A 21,535-nucleotide genomic window follows, 5' to 3' on the forward strand; every position below is an offset into this window, starting at 1 on the left:
GTAACCACCATTCTGCCTTCTGTTTTCTATGAATTAGACTACATTTAGATACTTCATATAAGTGGAATCATCAATAGGTGTCTTTTTGTGACTGGCTTATTTCACTTAGTATAATGTCTTCAAGGGTCTTTCATGTTGTGGCACGTGTCAGAACTTCTTTCCTTTTAAATGCTGAATAATATTCCATTGTATGTGTAGACTACATTTTGTTTATTCATTCATCCATCAATGGACAGTAGGGTTGCTTCCACTTCTTGGATACTATGAATAATGCTGTAACCACCCACCCATAATGACTACCCATAATGTGTCCTGACCCACCCATACTGACTACCAGGATACACTTAGGGAAGACCCCAAACCAGGGGAGAGTGGGCTCATGGAAGCCTAATGAAGAAAGTCTTTAAAGAAGAAGGGAGAGGGTGACTGCACAAAATGCTGCTGAGAAGTAACAAAGGATAAAGACTAAACCATTGGATTTGACCTTGTGGAAATCATTGGTGACCTTGACCAGAGAGGCTTTAGTAAAATCAAAAGGATGGAAGTCTGATTGGAGCAGGTTAAAGAGAGAGTGGGAGGTCTGGAGGCAGAGCAGCGACTGTAGACAACTACTTCCAGGAAGTCTGTGGCAGAGGGACCCAGAAAAATGCGGTGGTTATGCGGAGAGTTACATTGGGCCATTTGTTTTCATTATTTTTTGTTAGCACTTCCACTACTGCTACTAACTCTTATCAAAAAACCTGATTAAGAATGCAGTTGAAGAAAACCCACAGAATGGGAGAAAATATTTGCAAACGAAGTGACCAACAGGGGTTAATCTCCAAAATATACAAACATCTCATGCAGCTCAATATCCAAAAAACAAACAACGCAATCAAAAAATGGGCAGAAGATCTAAATAGACATTTCTCCACAGAAGACATACAGATGGCTGAGAGGCACATAAAAAGATGCTCAACATCACTAATTATTAGAGAAATGCAAATCAAAACTACAGTGAGGTATCACCTCACACCAGTCAGAATGGCCATCATCAAAAAATCTACAAACAATAAATGCTGGAGAGGGCATGGAGAAAAGGGAACCCTCCTACACTGTTGGCAGGAATGTAAATTGGTACAGCCACTATGGAGAAAGTATGGAGGTTCCTTAAAAAACTAAAAATAAAGCTACCATATGATCCAGGAATCCCACTCCTGGGCATATATCAGGAGAAAACCATAATTTGAAAGGATATATGCACCCCAATGTTAATTGCAGCAGTATTTATAATAACCAGGACATGGAAACAACCTAAATGTCCATCAATGGAGGAATGAATAAAGAAGATGTGGTACATATATACAATGGAATATTACTCAGCTGTAAAAAAGAATGAAATAATGCCATTTGCAGCGACATGGATGGACCTAAGATTGTCATACTGAGTGAAGTAAGTCAGACAAAGACAAATATCATATGATATTGTTTATATGTGGAATCTTAAAAAAGTGGTACAAATGAACCTACTTACAAAACAGAAATTGAGTCACAGATGTAAAAAACAAACGTATGGTTACTAAGGGGGAAAGTTGGCGGGAGGGATAAACTGGGAGATTGGGATTGACATAGACACACTACTATATATAAAATAGATGACTAATAAGAACCTGCTATATAGCACGGGGAAGTCTACTCAATACTCTGTAATGGCCTATATGGGAAAAGAATCTAAAAAAGAGAGGAGATATATATATATGTATAACTGATTCACTTTGCTGTACAGTGGAAACTAACACAACATTGTAAATCAACTATATTCCAATTTAAAAAAAAAAAAAAGAACCCAACTGAGCAGACTCTTGACCCAACCATTTAACATCAGAAATTAAATTTTTTTTGGTGGGCGGTGGGGGGGCTTAGCTTATTGTGGCTTTAAAAAAAATATGTACATTAAAATTTTCTGATCAAAGCTAACTCAGCTCATCAAGACATAAAACTTGATGCTAATTGCTACAGAACTGCAAAGGGCTAGGACTTTTGTGGGGGTTGACTAAGAACCAATACAAGTTCCCACATGCAGGAGAGGATGACTGGATTTATCTTTCTCTCTCTCTTCCTTTGCCCTCCTCATCATCTCTTCATTTTTTTCTTTTCTTTTCCCCTTTCCTGTTCTTTCTGCTCCCCTTCTCTTCTTCTTCCTCCAGCATCCTTAGCTTGGCACATGATCCTTTTACAAATGGGCTCCTATTCCTCCTTCCCTCCCCTTCACTCACCCACATATGTCTGCTTGTGTTAACTGCTGTTGGGTCCCTGAATGTGCTATGCCTCTCATGCCTCAGTGCCTTTGCACATGCCATTCCCAACCTACTTGTTTTGGCTAACTCCTACTCATTTGTATTAGGGTGCAAGCTAAGCTACTATAACAAAGAGACCTCCAACACACTGGTTTAGATAGGAGAGAATTAAAATTCTCTCTCATGGTACAGTCCAGAGGCAGGTGGTTCAGGGATGGTAGGGTGGCTAGACCAAACTCAATGTGTGGCTTTCACCTCTGGATCCAAGATAGCTGCTCCAGCTCTCACCATCACACCTACATCCCAGCCAGAGGGAGGAGAGAAGTGACAAGGGAACCACACAGTCATTCTTTTAAAGCATGACCCAGAAGTTGTAACACATAATTTTTACTTACATCCCACTGGCCAGAATTTAGTCACATAGCCACACTTCACTGTAAGGGAAGCTGAAAAATTCAGTCTTTAGTTGGGAGAATGGATATTGGAGGGCAATATCCAATTGTGGCAGCCTCTGCCACATCATCTGTCTAGATTCACCCAAATATCTTCTATTCCAGAAAGTCTCTTCTTCCTGGAAGTACCCTCATTCTTTTCTCCAGGTGACACTTACCGTACTGAATTGGGATTATCTGGTCCCTTATCTGTTGCCTGCTAGACTGTAAACAGACATGACCCACGTGTCATTTATCTTTGAATCCCTAGTACCTACCGCAGTGTTGACTCCCAGTGAATGGGCGTGGTGTAAATGAATCCTCAATAGCTGTGTTATTTGGCCCTGGGATTTGGGCGCTGTGCTCTTCATGGTGGGAGGGAGAGCTAGATTGGTCGGTAGGCCAGCTAGTTGGCTGGCCCCGCATGTAGCTCCTTCACCTCCCTGCCGTCTGAACTAGAGAAATCCAGATGTCTGCTAGTGACCACAGGGTGGGGGATGGAAGAGGGCAGCCCCTACTCCATCAGCTAGATGAACATGCAATCCTGAAAAGTGTTTAATCAGTTCAAATATTTATTTTAGGTTTAAGTGATACAATCCAACTCTTACCAAGTCCAAAGAGTGGTGGGGAGCATGTGTGGCTCTTTCAGTCCTGTGCCGTTTGGGGTGGGGCCCTCACTTCCAGACTCTCAGGACATGTGGCCCCCTCAGCCAGCAGACAGTATCCCTCAGACTCTCTCTCTCTCTCTGGCATCCTCTCCCCTACCTTCAGGGTCCCTACCTGCTTTTCCCCTCTTCCTCCCATCCCCTGGAGTTTCACCTCCTCTTCAGTTGTAGCCTCAGCAGTTATTCTCTGATGTGCTGAGGCCATCGGCTAGTGATGAGGAGCAGGGAGCTTTGGACCATAGAGGGTGGGGGGCAGGAGAGGAGACCAGCAGGGGGGGCTGGTCTCAGGATGAAATATCTATATTCTTTTTTTTTTGACCATTTTATTTTATTTTTAAAATCTTTATTGGAGTATAATTGCTTTACAATGTTGTGTTAGTTTCTGCTGTATAAGAAAGTGAATCAGTTATATGTATACATATATGCCAATATCTCCTCCCTCTTATGTTGGCCTCCCACCCCTCTAGGTGGTCACAAAACACCGAGCTGATCTCCCTGTGCTATGCGGCTGCTTCCCACTAGCTATCTATTTTACATTTGGTAGCGTATATATGTCCATGCCACTCTCTCACTTTGTCCCAGCTTACACTTCCCCCTCCCTGTGTCCTCAAGTCCATTCTCTACATCTGTGTCTTTATTTCTGTCCTGCCCCTAGTTTCTTCAGAACCAATTTTTTTTGTTTTTAGATTCCATATATATGTGTTAGCATATGGTATCTGTGTTTCTCTTTCTGACTTCCTTCACTCCTCTCTATGACAGACTATATTCCATTGACAGTAATATTCCATTGCATATATGTGCCACATCTTCTTTATCCATTCATCTGTCGATGGACACTTAGTTTGCTTCCATGTCCTGGCTATTGTAAATAGAGCTGCAGTGAACACTGTGGTACATGACTCTTTTTGAATTAAGGTTTTCTCAGGGTATATGCCGAGTAGTGGGATTGCTGGGTCATGTGGTAGTTCTATTTTTAGTTTTTTAAGGAACCTCCATACTGTTCTCCATAGTGACTGTATGAATTTACATTCCTACCAACAGTGCAAGAGGGTTCCCTTTTCTCCACACCCTCTCCAGCATTTGTTTTTTGTAGATTTTTTGATGATGGCCATTCTGACTGGTGTGAGGTGATACCTCATTGTGGTTTTGATTTGCATTTCTCTAATGATTAGTGATGTTGAGCATCCTTTCATGTGTTTGTTGGCAATCTGTGTATCTTCTTTGGAAAAAGGTCGATTTAGATCTTCTGCCCATTTTTGGATTGGGTTGTTTGTTTTCTGGATATTGAGCTGCATGAGCTGCTTATATATTTTGGAGATTAATCCTTTGTCAGTTGCTTCATTTGCAAATATTTTCTCCCATTCTGAGGGCTGTCTTTTTGTCTTGTTTATGGTTTCCTTTGCTGTGCAAAAGCTTTGAAGTTTCATTAGGTCCCATTTGTTTATTTTTGTTTTTATTTCCATTTCTCTAGGAGGTGGGTCAAAAAGGATCTTGCTGTGATTTATGCCATAGAGTGTTCTGCCTATGTTTTCCTCTAAGAATTTTATAGTGTCTGGTCTTACATTTAGGGCTTTAATCCATTTTGGGTTTATTTTTGTGTATGGTGTTAGGAAGTGTTCTAATTTCATTCTTTTATATGTAGCTGTCCAGTTTTCCCATCACCACTTATTGAAGAGGCTGTCTTTTCTCCATTGTATATTCTTGCCTCCTTTATAAAAAATAAAGTGACCATATGTGTGTGGGTTTATCTCTGGGCTTTCTATCCTGTTCCATTGATCTATATTTCTGTTTTTGTGCCAGACCCATACTGTCTTGATTGCTGTAGCTTTGTAGTATAGTCTGAAGTCCGGGAGCCTGATTCCTCCAGATCCATTTTTTCTTTCTCAAGATTGCTTTGGCTATTCGGGGTCGTTTGTGTTTCCACACAAATTGTGAAATTTTTTGTTCTAGTTCTGTGAAAAACGCCATTCGTAGTTTGATAGGGATTGCATTGAATCTGTAGATTGCTTTGGGTAGTATAGTCATTTTCACAATGTTGATTCTTCCAATCCAAGAACATGGTATATCTCTCCATCTATTTATATCATCTTTAATTTCCTTCATCAGTGTCTTACAGTTTTCTGCATATAAGTTTGTTGTCTCCTTAGGTAGGTTTATTCCTAGGTATTTTATTCTTTTTGTTGCAGTGGTAAATGGAAGTGTTTCCTAATTTCTCTTTCAGATTTTTCATCATTAGTGTAGAGGAATGCAAGAGATTTCTGTGCGTTAATTTTGTATCCTGCTACTTTACCAAAATCATTGATTAGCTGTAGTAGTTTTCTGGTAGCATTTTTAGGATTCTCTATGTACAGTATCGTGTCATCTGCAAACGGTGACAGCTTTACTTCTTCTTTTCTGATTTGGATTCCTTTTATTTCTTTTTCTTCTCTGATTGCTGTGGCTAAAACTTCCAAAACTGTGTTGAATAATAGTGGTGAGAGTGGACAACCTTGTCTTGTTCCTGATCTTAGAGGAAATGCTTTCAGTTTTTTTTTTTTAATTAATTAATTAATTTACTTTTGGGTGTGTTGGGTCTTCGTTTCTGTGCGAGGGCTTTCTCCAGTTGCAGCGACGGGGGGCCACTCTTCATCGTGGTGCACGGGCCTCTCACTGTCGTGGCCTCTCTTGTTGCGGAGCACAGGCTCCAGACACACAGGCTCCGTAGTTGTGGCTCATGGGCCTAGTTGCTCTGTGGCATGTGGGATCTTGCCAAACCAGGGCTTGAATCTGTGTCCCCCGCACCGGCAGGTAGACTCTCAACCACTGCACCACCAGGGAAGCCCTGGTTTCGTTTTTCACCATTGAGAACAATGTTGGCTTTGGACTTGTCATATATGGCCTTTATTATGTTGAGGTAAGTTCCCTCTATGTGTACTTTCTGGAGGTTATTTTTTTTATCATACATAGGTGTTGAATTTTGTCGAAAGCTTTTTCTGCATCTCTTGAGATGATCATATGGTTTTTCTCCTTCAATTTGTTAATATGGTTTATCACATTGATTGATTTGCATATATTGAAGAATCCTTGCATTCCTGGGATAAACCCCACTTGATCATGGTGTATGATCCTTTTACTGTGCTGTTGGATTCTGTTTGCTAGTATTTTGTTGAGGATTTTTGCATCTATGTTCATCAGTGATATTGGCCTGTATTCTTTGTGACATCTTTGTCTGGTTTTGGTATCAGGGTGATGGTGGCCTCATAGAATGAGTTTGGGAGTGTTCCTCCCTCTGCTATATTTTGGAAGAGTTTGAGAAGGACAGCTGTTAGCTCTTCTCTAAATATTTTATAGAATTCGCCTGTGAAGGCGTCTGGTCCTGGGCTTTTGTTTGTTGGAAGATTTTTAACCACAGTCTCAATTTTGTTGCTTGTGATTGGTCTGTTTATATTTTCTATTTCTTCCTGGTTCAGTCTCAGAAGGTTGTGCTTTTCTAAGAATTTGTCCATTTCTTCCAGGTTGTCCATTTTATTGGCATAGAGTTGCTTGTAATAATCTCTAATGATCCTTTGTATTTCTGCAGTGCCAGTTACTACTTCCCCTTTTTCATTTCTAATTCTATTGATTTGAGCCTTCTCCCTCTTTTTCTTGATGAGTCTAGCTAATGGTTTATCAATTTTGTTTATCTTCTCAAAGAACCAGCTTTTAGTTTTATTGATCTTTGCTATTCTTTCCTTCATTTCTTTTTCATTTATTTTTGATCTGATCTTTATGATTTCTTTCCTTCTGCTAACTATAGGGTTTTTTTGTTCTTCTTTCTCTAATTGCTTTAGGTGTCAGGCTAGGTTGTTTTTCTGAGATGCTTCTGTTTCTTGAAGTAGGATTGTATTGCTATAAAATTCCCTCTTAGAACTGCTTTTGCTGCATCCCATAGGTTTTGGTTTGTCGTGTTTGCATTGGCATTTGTTTCTAGGTATTTTTTGATTTCCTCTTTGACTTCTTCAGTGATCTCTTGGTTCTTTAGTAGTGTATTGTTTAGCCTCCATGTGTTTGTGTTTTTTACAGACTTTTTCCTGTAATTGATATCTAGTCTCATAGTGTTGTGGTTGGAAAAGATACTTGATACAATTCAATTTTCTTAAATTTACCAAGGCTTGATTTGTGACCCAAGATATGATCTATCCTGGAGAATGTTCTATGAGCACTTGACACGAAAGTGTATTCTGTTGTTTTTGGATGGAATGTCCTATAAATATCAATTTTGTCCATCTTGTTTAATATGTCATTTATAGCTTGTGTTTCCTTATTTATTTTCATTTTGGATGATCTGCCCATTGGTGAAAGTGGGGTGTTAAAGTCCCCTACTATGATTGTGTTACTGTTGATTTTCCCGTTTAATGGCTGTTAGCATTTGCCTTATGTATTGAGGTGCTCCTATGTTGGGTGCATAAATATTTACAATTGTTATATCTTCTTCTTGGGTTGATCCCTTGATCATTATGTAGTGTCCTTTTTTGTCTCTTGTAATAGTCTTTATTTTAAAGTCTATTTTGTCTGATGTGAGAATTGCTGCTCCATCTTTCTTTTGATTTCCATTTGCATGGAGTATCTTTTTCCATCCCCTCACTTTCAGTCTGTATGTGTCCCTAGGTCTGAAGTGGGTCTCTTGTAGGCAGCATATATATGGGTCTTGTTTTTGTGTCCATTCAGCCAGTCTATGTCTTTTGGTTGGAACATTTAATCCATTTACATTTATGGTAATTATCGATATATATGTTCCTATTACCATTTTCTTAATTGTTTTGGGTTTGTTATTGTAGGTCTTTTCCTTCTCTTGTGTTTCCTGTGTAGAGAATTTCCTTTAGCATTTGTTGTAAAGCTGGTTTGGTGGTGCTGAATTCTCTCAGTTTTTGCTTGTCTGTAAAGGTTTTAATTTCTCTGTTGAATCTGAATGAGATCCTTGCTGGGTAGAGTAATCTGGGTTGTAGGTTTTTCCCTTTCATCACTTTAAATATTTCCTGTCACTCCCTTCTGGCTTGCAGAGTTTTTGCTGAGAGATCAATTGTTAACCTTATGGGAATTCCCTTGTATGCTATTTGTTGTTTTTCCCTTGCTGCTTTTAATATTTTTTCTTTGTATTTAAGTTTTGATAGTTTGATTAATATGTGTCTTGGCGTGTTTCTCCTTGGATTTATCCTGTATGGGACTCTCTGTGCTTCCTGGACTTGATTAGCTATTTCGTTTCCCATATTAGGGAAATTTTCAACTATAATCTCTTCAAATATTTTCTCAGTCCCTTTCTTTTTCTGTTCTTCTTCTCTGACCCCTATAATTCGAATGTTGGTGCATTTAATGTTGTCCCAGAGGTCTCTAAGACTGTCCTCAATTCTTTTCATTCTTTTTTCTTTAATCTGCTCTGTGGTAGTTATTTCCACTATTTTATCTTCCAGGTCACTTATCCGTTCTTCTGCCTCAGTTATTCTGCTATTGATTCCTTCTAGAGAATTTTTAATTTCATTTATTGTGTTGTTCATCATTGTTTGTTTGCTCTTTAATTCTTCTAGGTCCTTGTTAAACGTTTCTTGTCTTTTCTCCATTCTATTTGCAAGATTTTGATTCATCTTTACTATCATTACTCTGAATTATTTTTCATGTAGACTGCCCATTTCCTCTTCATTTGTTTGGTTTGGTGGGTTTTTACCTTGCTCCTTCATCTGCTGTGTATTTCTCTGTCTTCTCATTTTGCTTAACTTACTGTGTTTGGAATCTCCTTTTTGCAGGCTGTATGTTTGTAGTTCCCGTTGTTTTTGGTGTCTTCCCCCAGTGGGTAAGGTTGGTTCAGTGGGTTGTGTAGGCTTCCTGGTGGAGGGGGCTGGTGCCTGTATTCTGGTGGATGAGGCTGGATCTTGTCTTTCTGGTAGGCAGGACCATGTCCAGTGGTGTGTTTGGGGTGTCTGTGACGTAATTATGATTTTAGGCAGCTTCTCTGCTAATGGGTGGGGCTGTGTTTCTCTCTTGCTACTTGTTTGGCATAGGGTGTCTAGCACTACAGCTTGCTGGTCATTGAGTGGAGATGGGTCTTAGCGTTTAGATGGAGATCTCTGGGATAGCTTTTGCTGTTTGATATTACATGGAGCTGGGAGGTCTCTGGTGGACCAATGTCCTGAACTTGGCTCTCCCACCTCAGAGGCACAGGCCTGACACCCAGCCAGATCACCAAGGCTCTGCCCACCACACGGCTCAGAAGAAAAGGGAGAATAAAAGAAGGAAAGAAAGAAAAAAATAAAAATAAAATGCAGTTATTAAAATAAAATATTCAAAACTATTAAAAATAAAAATAATTAAGAAGTAATTTTAAAAAGAAAAATAAAAAAAGAAAGAAGAGAGCAACCAAACCAAAAAACAAATCCACTGATGATAACAAGTGGTAAAAACTATACTAAAAACAAAAACAAATAAAAAAACGGACAGACAGAACCCTAGGAAAACTGGTAAAGCACAGCTATACAGCTTTACACAAAGAAGCATACATATACACACTCACAAAAAGAGAAGGAAAAATACATATATATCTATACATAAAAGGAAGAGAGCAACCAAATCAATAAACAAATCTACCAATGATAATAAACTCTAAATACTAAACTAAAATAAACATAAAACCAGAAACAAATTAGATGCAGAAAGCAAACCCCAAGTCTACAGTTGCTCCCAAAGGGCACCTCCTCAATTTGGCATGATTCGTTGTCTATTCATGTATTCCACAGATGCAGGGTACATCAAGTTGACTGTGGAGATTTAATCTGCTGGTCCTGAGGCTGCTGGGAGAGATTTCCCTTTCTCTTCTTTTTTCACACTTGGATTTGGACCCGCCGCGCTGCGTGTAGGTTGCCTGAGGGCATCTGTTCCGGCTCAGACAGGACGGAGTTAAAGGAGCCACTGATTCGGGGGCTCTGGCTCACTCAGGCCGGGGGGAGGGAGGGGTACGGATGCGGGGCGAGCCTGCGGCGGCAGACGCCGGCAGGACATTGCACCAGTCTGAGGCGCGCCGTGCATTCTCCCGGGGAAGTTGTCCCTGGATCCCGGGACCCTGGCAGTAGTGGGCTGCACAGCCTCCCGGGAGGGGAGGTGTGGACAGTGACCTGTGCTCGCACACAGGCTTCCTGGTGGCGGCAGCAGCAGCCTTAGCGTCTCATGCCCGTCCGCGCAGAAAGCCACGGCTTGTGCCCGTCTCTGGAGCTCGTTTAGGAGGTGCTCTGAATCCCCTCTCCTCGCGCACTCCGAAGAAATGGTCTCTTGTCTCTTTGGCAGCTCCAGACTTTTTCCCAGACTCCCTCCCAGCTAACCGTGGCTCACTAACCCCTTCAGGCTGTGTTCACGCAGCCAACCCCAGTCCTCTCCCTAGGATCTGACCTCCAAAGCCCGAGCCTCAGCTCCCAGCTCCTGCCCGCCCCAGCAGGTGAGCAGACAAGCCTCTTGGGCTGGTGAGTGCAGGTCGGCACCGATCCTCTGTGCGGGAATCTCTCCACTTTTCCCTCCGCACCCCTGTGGCTGCGCTCTCCTCCGCGGCTCTAAAGCTTCCCCACTTCCCACCCCTCCCCTGTCTCCGCCAGTGAAGGGGCTTCCTCATGTGTGGAAACCTTTCCTCCTTTACAGCTCCCTCCCACTGGTGCAGGTCCCGTCCCTATTCTTTTGTCTCTGTTTTTTCTTTTTTCTTTTCCCTACCCAGGTACGTGGGGAGTTTCTTGCCTTTTGGGAAGTCTGAGGTCTTCTGCCAGCGTTCAGTAGGTGTTCTGTAGGAGTTGCTCCACATGTAGATGTATTTCTGATGTATTTGTGGGGAGGAAGGTGATCTCTATGTCTTATTCCTCTGCCACCTTGAAGTTCTCTCGAAATATTTATATTCTTAATCACCTGCTTGCCTGCTGCTTGTAACTTGTTATGTTGAAAGAGCCATCTGTCACTCCCCTCCCTTGTCCTAGGGTTCCAGGAATGGGTGTATGTGAAGGAAGTGTTCCCCTATGTCACTGTCCATGGTCAAGACCTGGCCTCACCTCCCAGATGTGGGACACTCACTGTTATGTGTTCCCATAGCCCACTGCAGTGCTCTTCACACTGGTTTCTGTTCACCGCCTGCCTTCCCCACTAGCCTGCAAGTCCTAGGAGGGCAGGTGATGGTGGCCCCATTTCAGAGGCAGGGAAGCAAATGCAGGCCAATGACATATACATGGGTGCCCTGGTTAGTTAGTGATGGAGTCAGAAGTGGTAGCAGAGTCTCTGACCCCGGCGTGGGGAGGAGAACATGTGCAGATTCCATTCTCGTGCTCTGAGAGGGACTGGCAGGGAGTGTTTGCTGCTGACGACAGACTGATTGATTCCTTGGGGTGAATTTGCATACCCTGGTAATCTCACAGCCTGCACCAGGCCAAGGGTTTGGTCCTGAGCCTGCAAAATGGATTGGGCTGGTTGTGCCCTAAGGGGTCCTGCTGGTGCCCATTTTCAGGCCAGGAAAAGGTGTGTCTTTTCTTTCCTCTGATGTTCCTCCCTCCTGTGATTGTTGAGAATAAACTTCTTCCTCGTCTGAGATGTACAGCTCTTTATGAGGAAGGGGGAAACATAACTCACTCCATCAGGCCAAGCACATGGCGTGTCAAAGCCTCTGGAGGTTGAGGACACTCTCAAATCAGCCCTGGGCAAAGACCGGGACAGGGATGAGGCCCCGGGCACTAGAGGTGGGGGCCTGGGGCTCTGCTGGGCAGGCACTGTTCCCAGATATCCTCCATCCCATGGCGTGAGACATGGGGCCACCGAAGAGGTGGTTGGCCCAACTGGCTTCCTCTCCTGTCCTGTGGTATAACTGACTTCCCCTCTTGCCTTCAGAAAAGTCCAAGGACAAAGTATCTTCATTTCCAATATCATTCACTTCCATGCTCTCCATCACACCAGGCGCTATGTTAGGTGCTTACGACACAAATGTGAATGAGACCCACTTCTCGTTTTCCGGGAACTCGCGGTTTGGTGGAGGGAGATGGAGCCCTGCACAGCTAATTCTGTCATACAGTGTGAAATGCTATAAAACCAGATGTGTTTAATTAGCACATGTGTGAGTATAAAAGTAGGCTTGACGTGCTCTGTCGCCGAGGTGTAAAAAGAAAGCTGTGTGGTTTCTAAGGAGGGGAGTGAAGTGTTGAGCAGTGGGGCCCCATGATCGTTTCCATGTCTTGGATCATTCTGGAGGTTGTGTTTCACTTGCTTCCAGCGGGAGAGGCTGGAGGCCGGCAGACTAGTACAGAGTTATTCCAACCGTTTAGAGAAAAGACAGCAAGGCCTTGGAATATTTGGGGGTAAGGGATGGAAAGAAAGAATTTGCAGAATTTCCAGGATGTGAATTGTGTGAGAGTAGGGTTTAGGGGGAAGGACTTAAGGGTGGCTAAGCTTTCTAGCCCCAGGTTCAGGACAACGGTGACACCGTGAACTGTGACAGCATCAGGAGAGAAGGGTATGGGGGAGGAATATGCTCAGAGGGAAAGGGGAGCCAGAGCCTATGGGGAGATGCGGTGGAGATGACGTGATTTAAGAGCTATGATATTTATAGACTGCGTTCCTGAACAAGGGATGGTCGGTATTGAAGGAAAAACGTTGTCTTTGCTCCTAATTGGAATCTTTTGCACTTTTTGTCATCACTTTGGGGGCCAGTATTGCCAAGAACTTAGTTAAGATTCAGGGAACTGAGTTAACTCTTAGGCAATCAAAACACCACCAGCAAACTGAAAGGAGGAGAACCTTCTGAAGGTACACAGTGCTCTGGGCCCAGCCGCTGCAGGTGGACATGAGTAATGGCTGAGTCTGTAGCCCCAGGAAAGCATTTTTTAGACTGTGGTTTAGGCTGTGCTGAGAACTTCTTGAATAAGACTCTAAAAATCACAATACTATTGTAACCAGCAGGTTTGATCGTAGAGAATAATCTGGTTAGGGATTGCCAGCTTGATTTTTGAACCCTTAATTCCCTCCTAGACTCTCCTGAACAGCTTCTTAAACTCTGAGTAAGTTGCATGGATAGAGAACCAAACATCACCCACAATAATCTAGCACCTTGCCTCTCGAAGTGTGGTTCCTGGGCCAGCAGACTTGGAACGTAGAAACGCAGAATTGACCAAATTAGTGCCTGCATTTCGACAAGATCCGCACTGATTCATACGCACATTAAAGTTTAAGAAGTACTCGTCTGGCACAGCAAGTGCCAGATATGGCTTTACACTGGAATCATTTAGGTAACTTTAAACAGCTTCCCAAGCCTCCACCCTAGACTTTCTGATTTAGCCCAGTGATTCTCTTGTGTAGCTAGGTTTGGGAACCACTGACTTGTATAGTTTCAAAAATCCTTCTCTGTTGATGGGCAAACGGCAGGACTTTTGGTAAATGACAATCTAGTTTGAGCTCCATGTTTGTCTGGTTTATAATCACAATCATGGCTAAAGCCTCATGCCCTTTAAAAAAATACCATGTCGAGCTTCCCTGGTGGTGCGGTGGTTGAGAGTCCTCCTGCCGATGCAGGGGACACGAGTTCGTGCCCCGGTCCGGGAGGATCCCACATGCCGCGGAGCGGCTGGGCCCGTGAGCCATGGCCGCTGAGCCTGCGCGTCCGGAGCCTGTGCTCCGCAACGGGAGAGGCCACAACAGTGAGAGGCCCGCGTACCACAAAAAACAAAACAAAACAAAGAAAACACAAACATGCCTACATTGGCAATAAGCAGCCTTGTCCCCTTCCTCTCAGGACAATTTGAGGCATCATGCTCAAGAAGGAACATATATGTCACTAACCCCTCGCTCCCACCCCACCCCTGGAACTGCAGCAACAATTCATACGTTGTCAAAAGTTGAATGAGCAAAAACCTTTAAAAAAAAAAAAAAGTTGAATGAGCTTAGCCAGTTCCCTGCCCAGTTTGAAAGCAGCTAGAGTCAGCTGATGTTTACCAAGCACTCTGGATGAAAATAATTACCCAAGAACCAAACAATGTGACCCCCATTATCTTCATACTTTGTTTCTGTAGAAGGCACGGCTAGAAGGGCCTTTCGGAGCTCTCCTCCAAGTTCTCGCTTTATGGATAGAAAAATAGAACCCGTGCAGAGGTTGGAAGCTACAGTCCAGCTGGTTTCATCCAGAAGGAGAGGATTTTTAGTTGTTTGGAAAATGGATCACATATTTGTTGCCTAATTAGAGGCACAAAACGAGCAAGCTTTGTATTCTAAGCTTGATATCAAGGACTGGGACAAATGCTGTAAACACAGAAAAATCTGGTTCCTGGTGACTGCCCAGGACCTATAAGACACGTGGAATGCAGACGTCCTGGGAATTCAACAAGCAAGTTCTCAAATGCTGAGCTCTTTAATTAAGCAGGTGTTTGGGAAGTCTGTCCTGTCTGTGTAGCTTCCAGCCTTCACTGAGGTCGTCTTGATGAAAATTGGCCCCCATCCAGCCCAGCAGCAGGCCTAAAACTGGCTTCAATTGGAGGCGTTGGAATGTGCCTTGTTATTTTCTTCTTTCTTATCAAGCCCCATTAGCTTGAGCGAGGAAGGAACAAAAACGGGCTGGGAAAACATGTTGTTTCACTGGGTAAAAATTTACTACCAAGGAAGTGATTCGGCCGTGTCCAAAAAAGGACTCATGGAGGACTTTGGAAAGGTGCAGTCTTCCGAACGTTTTTCGACAGTTTCTCCCCGTGTCACCCAATGAGAATGTTTCCCTTTGGCTGATGGCCGTTCTCACTCAAGAACGGAGACATTCAGCCGAGGGTGTGTACACAGGTTCACAAAGTCAGCCCTGCCTTATTGACAGTATTGGAAACCAAGCTTCCCCTACCTTTCTTGGCTGTTAGAAACAGCACCTCACTGGGGAAGGGAACTATAATTTCCTGGGCACCTCCTATGCGCCAGGCAATGGTGATGGGACCTGCGAACACGCTGATTTGTGAACTCTCATGGCAGCCTAGGAGGCAGGCTGCTGCAGCTCTATTTTGCAGAGCGTCTGAGCATCCCTGAGATCAATCAACTTGTCAGTACTATTCAGTTATTAAGTGCAGGAGCCTGGATTCACACCCAGCTCTGCCTGCCTCTCAAAGTTCTTATTTTTTTTTACCCAGTAGCCCTTTCTGGGGAAGTCACAGCCCTTTGGTCTTTTTTCTCTTAAGCTTTAGTGCTGGCAGAATGGCTTAGGAAATGTTCTCCCTGTGGGTGTGGCGGAACCATTAGTTTTTGTTTTGTTTTGCTTTGTTTTACCATTTTTAAAGGATATTTATTTCAATGAGAATTTGTGTTATGAAAACAGTTTAACTATTTTCCCTTGAACTTTTAGGAATGCTGAAATGTAAATGCGTGTAGGTATATAATATGTACATTCAAATATAATAAGTAGCTGGCATACATATGCATATTATTTCTATTCAAACATATTCATGCATATTTATAGCAGTATGTTGTCCATTATACCTGCCAGTAGAGATTTTTATATAACAACCTGTGAGTTAACCCTAAGATCATACTTGGAACCATTAGTTTTACGGGGGACAGAAAAATGGGTTGTATGCTGAGAACTAACCCACTCCCAAGGAAGGACATATAATAGGCATAAACCAATAGCATGATAGTCACGATGCCCTGTGAGAACTCCGTCTGACAAGAGAGAGGGGGGACCTGCCAATCACCACCTGCCTCCATCACAGAACTCCTGCTCCAAGGGCTAAACCTTCTAGCAGATTTGTAGGCTGTGGCCTTTTCTCATGTTGTCCCTTAAGTCAGCCTGGAAAGTGGCAGTGGGGTGGGGGGGAGTGGTGGTGGTGGTGGTATGAACTGGGAGATTGGGATGGACATGTATACACTAATATGTATAAAATAGATAACTCATAAGAACCTGCTGTATAAAAAAATAAATAAAATTTAAAAATTTTTTAAAAGATTCTAATTTTATTTTGTTTAACTGTAATTGATTTACAATGTTGTGTCCATCTCTGCTGTACAGAAAAGTGAGTCAGTTATACACATATAGACATTCCTTTTTTTAAATTTTCTTTTCCATTATGGTTTATCACAGGATATTGAATATAGTTCCCAGTGCTATGCAGTAGGACCTTGTTGTTTATCCATCCTATATATACTAGTCTGCATCTGCTAACCCCACACCCCTGGTCCTTCCCTCCCCCACCCGCCTTCCCTTTGGCAACCACAAGTCTGTCCTCTATGTCTGTGAGTCTGTTTCTGTTTTGTAGATAGGTTCATTAGTGCCATAGTTTAGATTTCACATATAAGTGATACCATATGGTATTTGTCTTTCTCTTTCTGGCTTCACTTAGTATGATAATCTCTAGTTGCATCCATGTTGCTGCAAATGGCATTATTTCATTCTTTTTTATGGCTGAGTAGTATTCCATTGTATACGTGTACCACATCTTCTTTACCCATTCATCTGTCGATGGGCATTTAGGTTGTTTCCATGTTTTAGCTATTGTGAATAGTGCTGCTATGAACACAGGGGTGCATGTGTCTTTTTGAATTATAGTTTGGTCTGGGTATATGCCCGGGAGTGGGATTGCTGGGTCATATGCTAATTCTATTTTTAGTTTTCTGAGGAACATCCACGCTGTTCTGCATAGTGGCTGCACCAACTTACCTTGCCATCAACAGTGCAGGAGGGTTCCCTTTTCTCCGCACCCTCTCCAGCATTTGTTATTTGTAGACTTTTTAATGATGGCCATTCTGATCCCTGTGAAGTGGTACCATATTGTAGTTTTGATTTGCATTTCTCTAGTAATTAGTGATGTTGAGCATCTTTTCATGTGCCTACTGGCCATCTGTATGTCTTCTTTGGAGAAATGTCTATTAAGGTCTCAGCCTGGAAGATTCTGTTCCTTTTGTTGTTCCAGTTTGTTGGGCAGGTGTATTCTGAAGTCTGAGCCCAGTTCCTCCATCTGGCACCTCTGTGAGATCTTGACGGGACTGGAAGGACGTTCTTCACTCACACTGCCTTAGCACACCTGCTGGGGACATGGGACACAGCTATCGGTATGACATCCTAAATGAATATCCCTGCCGTGCAGGCTGCTGTCCCAAGGCCGGGAGCTCACTTCTGCCTTCTGGAAGGGTGTCAAGGAAATGAGGTTGACTGCTTTGAGGACTTTCCTACGTGAGCAGTTGTTGTTTGAGATTGAGAGTGTAATTGAAGGCCACCCTGGGGATGTCTGAAGGAAGGAGTGACAGCTCAGAGCTGCGTGGGGCAGCAGAGCTGTGCTGCTCAACATGGAGGATGATTTTTTCCTGGGTAGGCACAGTGCTGGGCTTTGATCTGGTTTTGGAGATGTCAGTGAGCACTTTCCTTCAGTAGCCAGGGTGCTGGTCGCCTGGACGGTGGGGGGATGTTGTCCCAGCTGGGGAGAGATGAGCCATGGCTGCTGTGCTGGAATCCTCGAAGGGCCCAGGCAGCTGCCCAGGGCCACAGCCCCCTGGAGGGACCCTCTGCTTCCGTGAACCATACAGCTAGAGGGACTGCACTCGACACCAGCTCTCCCAGTGGCCTAGAAATTTAGGAGGACACACACACACACACACACACACACACACACACACACACACACACAGTAGAACATGAAGAATTAATAAGTGAATGAGTACATGAATGATTGAATGAACCCAGCATTCTTTTCTCTTAAGGGATGTTTCCTAAACATCCCACAGAAAAGGAAAGGAGTAACAGGCATGGTTTGCGTCCAAGGATAATGACACTTACTCAGGTTGCCGTAACTTGTACTTTTCCACTGATGCAGAAAAGGCCCCTTTGCCAAAGAATGTCCTTGGAGTGTTCAACGTACTTTTCCTTCTGTTATTTAAGTCAAATGTATTTAATGTAAGCAATTTAGCTGTGAGCTGGAATGTGTGATGAGTCTTTTAGCCTCGTGTGGAACCCACAGCATGAACTTCCCCAGTTTCAGCCCCACAGGTGTGCAAGCTGATGGGGGTTTTCTGTGGGGTGGTGGTTTTCAAAGTCCAGGCACTTGTCAGCAAGTTGGCTGGGAAAAGCTTGTCTGGGGGCTCAAAGGCCTTAAAGTTTGTTGCCCATGTGTTCATTCATTCATTCATTCATTCACCAAATAGTTATTAAACATTTACTATGGACCCAGGTTAAACCAGGTTTGTTTTTAATTTTTAATTTTTGTCTGTGTTGGGTCTTTGTTGCTGCGCATGGGCTTTCTCTAGTTGTGGCGAGCGGGGACTACTCTTCGTTGCGGTGCGCAGGCTTCTCATTGCAGTGACTTCTCGTTGCAGAGCATGGGCTCTAGGCGCGTGGGCTTCAGTAGTTGCGGCTCACGGGCTCTAGAGCACAGGCTCAGTAGTTGTGGCTCGTGGGCTTAGTTGCTCCGCGGCATGTGGGACCTTCCCAGACCAGGGCTTGAACTCGTGTCCCCTGCATTGGCAGGCGGATTCTTAACGACTGCGCCACCAGGGAAGCCCCAGGTATGTTTTGAGGTTATAAAGATGGGACATACATCCACCAAAGACTCCAAACTTATTGAGTTCTCAAAATATATTTATGTTGACAATCCAGTGTCAGTTGATTGATTCAACCCATTCAATCAATCAATTCAAGGAGTTTTTTGAACGTACATCAACAGAAATGTGGTATAACTGAGTTAATTCTTTAACTCAGTAAAAGTGGTGGAGTTTTTTTTTTTTTAAACTTTAGAGATTTTGTTTCTGGATTTGAATAGTTTGCACGTGCGCAAACACATTTAGACCTCACGTGCCCTTCTGAGCCCAGTCTGGCCCCTCCTGAGCGTTTGGTTCCTCTGTGCAGGGCTTTGGGGGCACGTTGTGTGCACCCAGTTTACACAAGCACAGAGCCTTGGGAACTTGCTATCACCAAGTCTCTCTAACAGCTCTGTTGCCCCTTAAGTCTCCCTCACCCTGCGTTCCCCTTGAAGCAGGAAAAAGAGCACAAATTCCTAAGGCAATGTTGTTCCCAGGGTACAATTGCCATCTATCACTTCCCGCTGAAAAAATGTAAATATGTGCTGGCCAATTGTGGTGTTGTTTATTATCCCAGGCTTCGATATGGATTTGAGTAGGAGCGGCTGCTGGCCGGTTCCCCTGGGAGGCTTTGCTGGGTGGGCAGACCTGGGGCTGGAAGCGAGCCCCAGGGCAAAGGCAGGAGCTCTTGCAGCTGAGAACGGCGGCGGGTCTTTGCCACCGAGGCTGCTGTCGTCACGTGTCAGGGTGGAGCAGAGGCTGCTGCCGCCCTGGAAGCGGGTTCTTGGAGGTGGTCCATGTTTTGCGGGCTGGTCATTGAGGGTGCGATGGGAACGGACCAGCGTCATTGGTGTTGACCAGTGATGCCGATGGTGGTGGATTGTGGTGGTGTCGCTTGGAGCCTGGAGACCATCGCTTACCTGGCTGAACGTTTCACTGGACCAGCTGTGCTTGCTTCCTGAGTGCACACCTGTGCTACCCAAAGAGCTTACACTTTGGAATCCTAGGTGCCCCCCAGCCCCACCACAGTCTGCCATCTGTGATGTCAAGAGGCAGACAATTTTCCAGGTGGGGCAGGAAAAGGTAGCAAAAGCTCAGCCCTCTCTCCTCTGCTTGACCTGCCTGGGCCTCGCAGTGTGACTCTGTCACTCCTGCACAGGGGGGTTGGGAGGCAGGCAGGTGGGGAAGCCTGGACTTGGCTCTGGCCTTGGTGATTCAGCACCTTCAGCACCGTTTTCCCATCTGTAAGTGGGGGTCACCAGCTCACCGCATGGAGCGACTGTGAGAAAAAATGAGGAGTCGGGCGCACTGCGCAGGCTCAGTGAAGTGCAGTTTTAAAGTTATTTCCGGTGGCACGATGGTCCGTTCTGGAGAGGCGGGGAGAAGGGGTAGATGAGCAAACCCTGCCTGTAGTGAGGAGGGGGCAAAAGGCAGGAGCCCTAAAGTGCAGGCAGGTGAGGGCAGGAGTGATGAGGAGAGGTGGGGCCTGGCCAGGCAGATCCAGGGCGCTGGGTGAATCCCTTCATAGCCAAAGGTCTAGGGGGTCTTGTCCTTTAGGTCAAAGTAAGAGCGTGGTGTCAGGAGGACCGCTTATAGGGTTGAGCACTCTTTCTAGAGTGCAGTGTGGGGAGAAAGGGAAGAAGGATTCGTTTCAGGTGAAACAGTTCTGAGTGCTGTGTACAACAGATGAGAAATGTGGCCATGAAATCAACTTGGTCTCTGTGCTCTGAGCTCCCAGTTAAGGAAACGGGACCGACTGGCTTGGACATAAGTACCTGCACACTGGCAGACAGATGGGGACGCAGCAGCTTGGAGAAACCCAATGTAAGCAGAGGGCAGCAAGAGATCAGCCCTCGGAGCTCTGGCGTGGAAGGAAGACTGGAGGGCTCTGGGAAGCTTCCTGAAGGAACAGGAGCTCTACGTTGAAAGATTTTGGGGCATGGATGTAATCAAGTGACTTGACTACAAGATTCCGCTGGCGAGGGACGTTCCTTTTTCTTCTGTTATGTTCTCAGTGGTGTTTATCATAGCTCTGTGCACACGGCAGGTACACAACAGACCGGTTTAATATGTGAATGGGTAAGCCTAATACAAAACGCGTTTCTAAACCAAGTAATGGTTGAACTTGCTTTCAGAGAATGATGGGCTAGGATGGCAGAAAAGTGCTTAAGGATGTGTGTTCTCTTTTTGGCCATTTCCCTTGTGGATTTCCAGGGAGCAGATTAGCTCTACCCCCTCCGAAAAGGTCAGGGTCTCCTAGTGGTACCTGTTAGGGAGGTGCTTCCGTCTCCTTGGATATCACCCAGGGACATTATCAACTGCCTCCCAGCCAGACAAGCAAGCAGCTGGCACCTCTAGTGGCTGCAGGGCTTTAAACATGTAAGTGACATTCTTTGGAATATGTCTGTGTTACAGATGTAGACGAGTGTGCAACGGATTCCCACCAGTGCAACCCTACCCAGATTTGCATCAACACAGAAGGAGGGTACACCTGCTCCTGCACTGACGGCTATTGGCTGCTCGAAGGCCAGTGCTTAGGTAACAGCTCTATGGGCTACACAGAAACTCTTGAGAGTTAATGCTTGTGTCGGGTATAGTGAAATGTGGGCATGGCTGGTGGTCTAAGGGCAGCGGGCTTTTCTTTGGGGGTGGGGGAGGCAGAAGGCTGTTGAGC

General features: G+C 44.4%; 1 protein-coding gene across 5 annotated transcripts in view; it reads left to right on the plus strand.

Annotated features, from left to right (window-relative positions):
• The window catches only part of FBLN5 (fibulin 5), an 85,756-nt gene that overhangs the window by 39,398 nt on the left and 24,823 nt on the right, over nucleotides 1-21,535 (plus strand). For all 5 annotated transcript variants that reach the window (XM_060004031.1, XM_060004030.1, XM_060004029.1 and 2 more), the window contains one exon: nucleotides 21,277-21,399. In XM_060004031.1, the coding sequence (XP_059860014.1) occupies nucleotides 21,277-21,399 (123 nt within the window). The remainder of the gene's footprint in view (nucleotides 1-21,276; nucleotides 21,400-21,535) is intronic.

This window comes from Delphinus delphis, chromosome 2 (genome assembly GCF_949987515.2).
Source record: "Delphinus delphis chromosome 2, mDelDel1.2, whole genome shotgun sequence".
In the NCBI taxonomy this organism is placed as follows: Eukaryota; Metazoa; Chordata; class Mammalia; order Artiodactyla; family Delphinidae; genus Delphinus; species Delphinus delphis.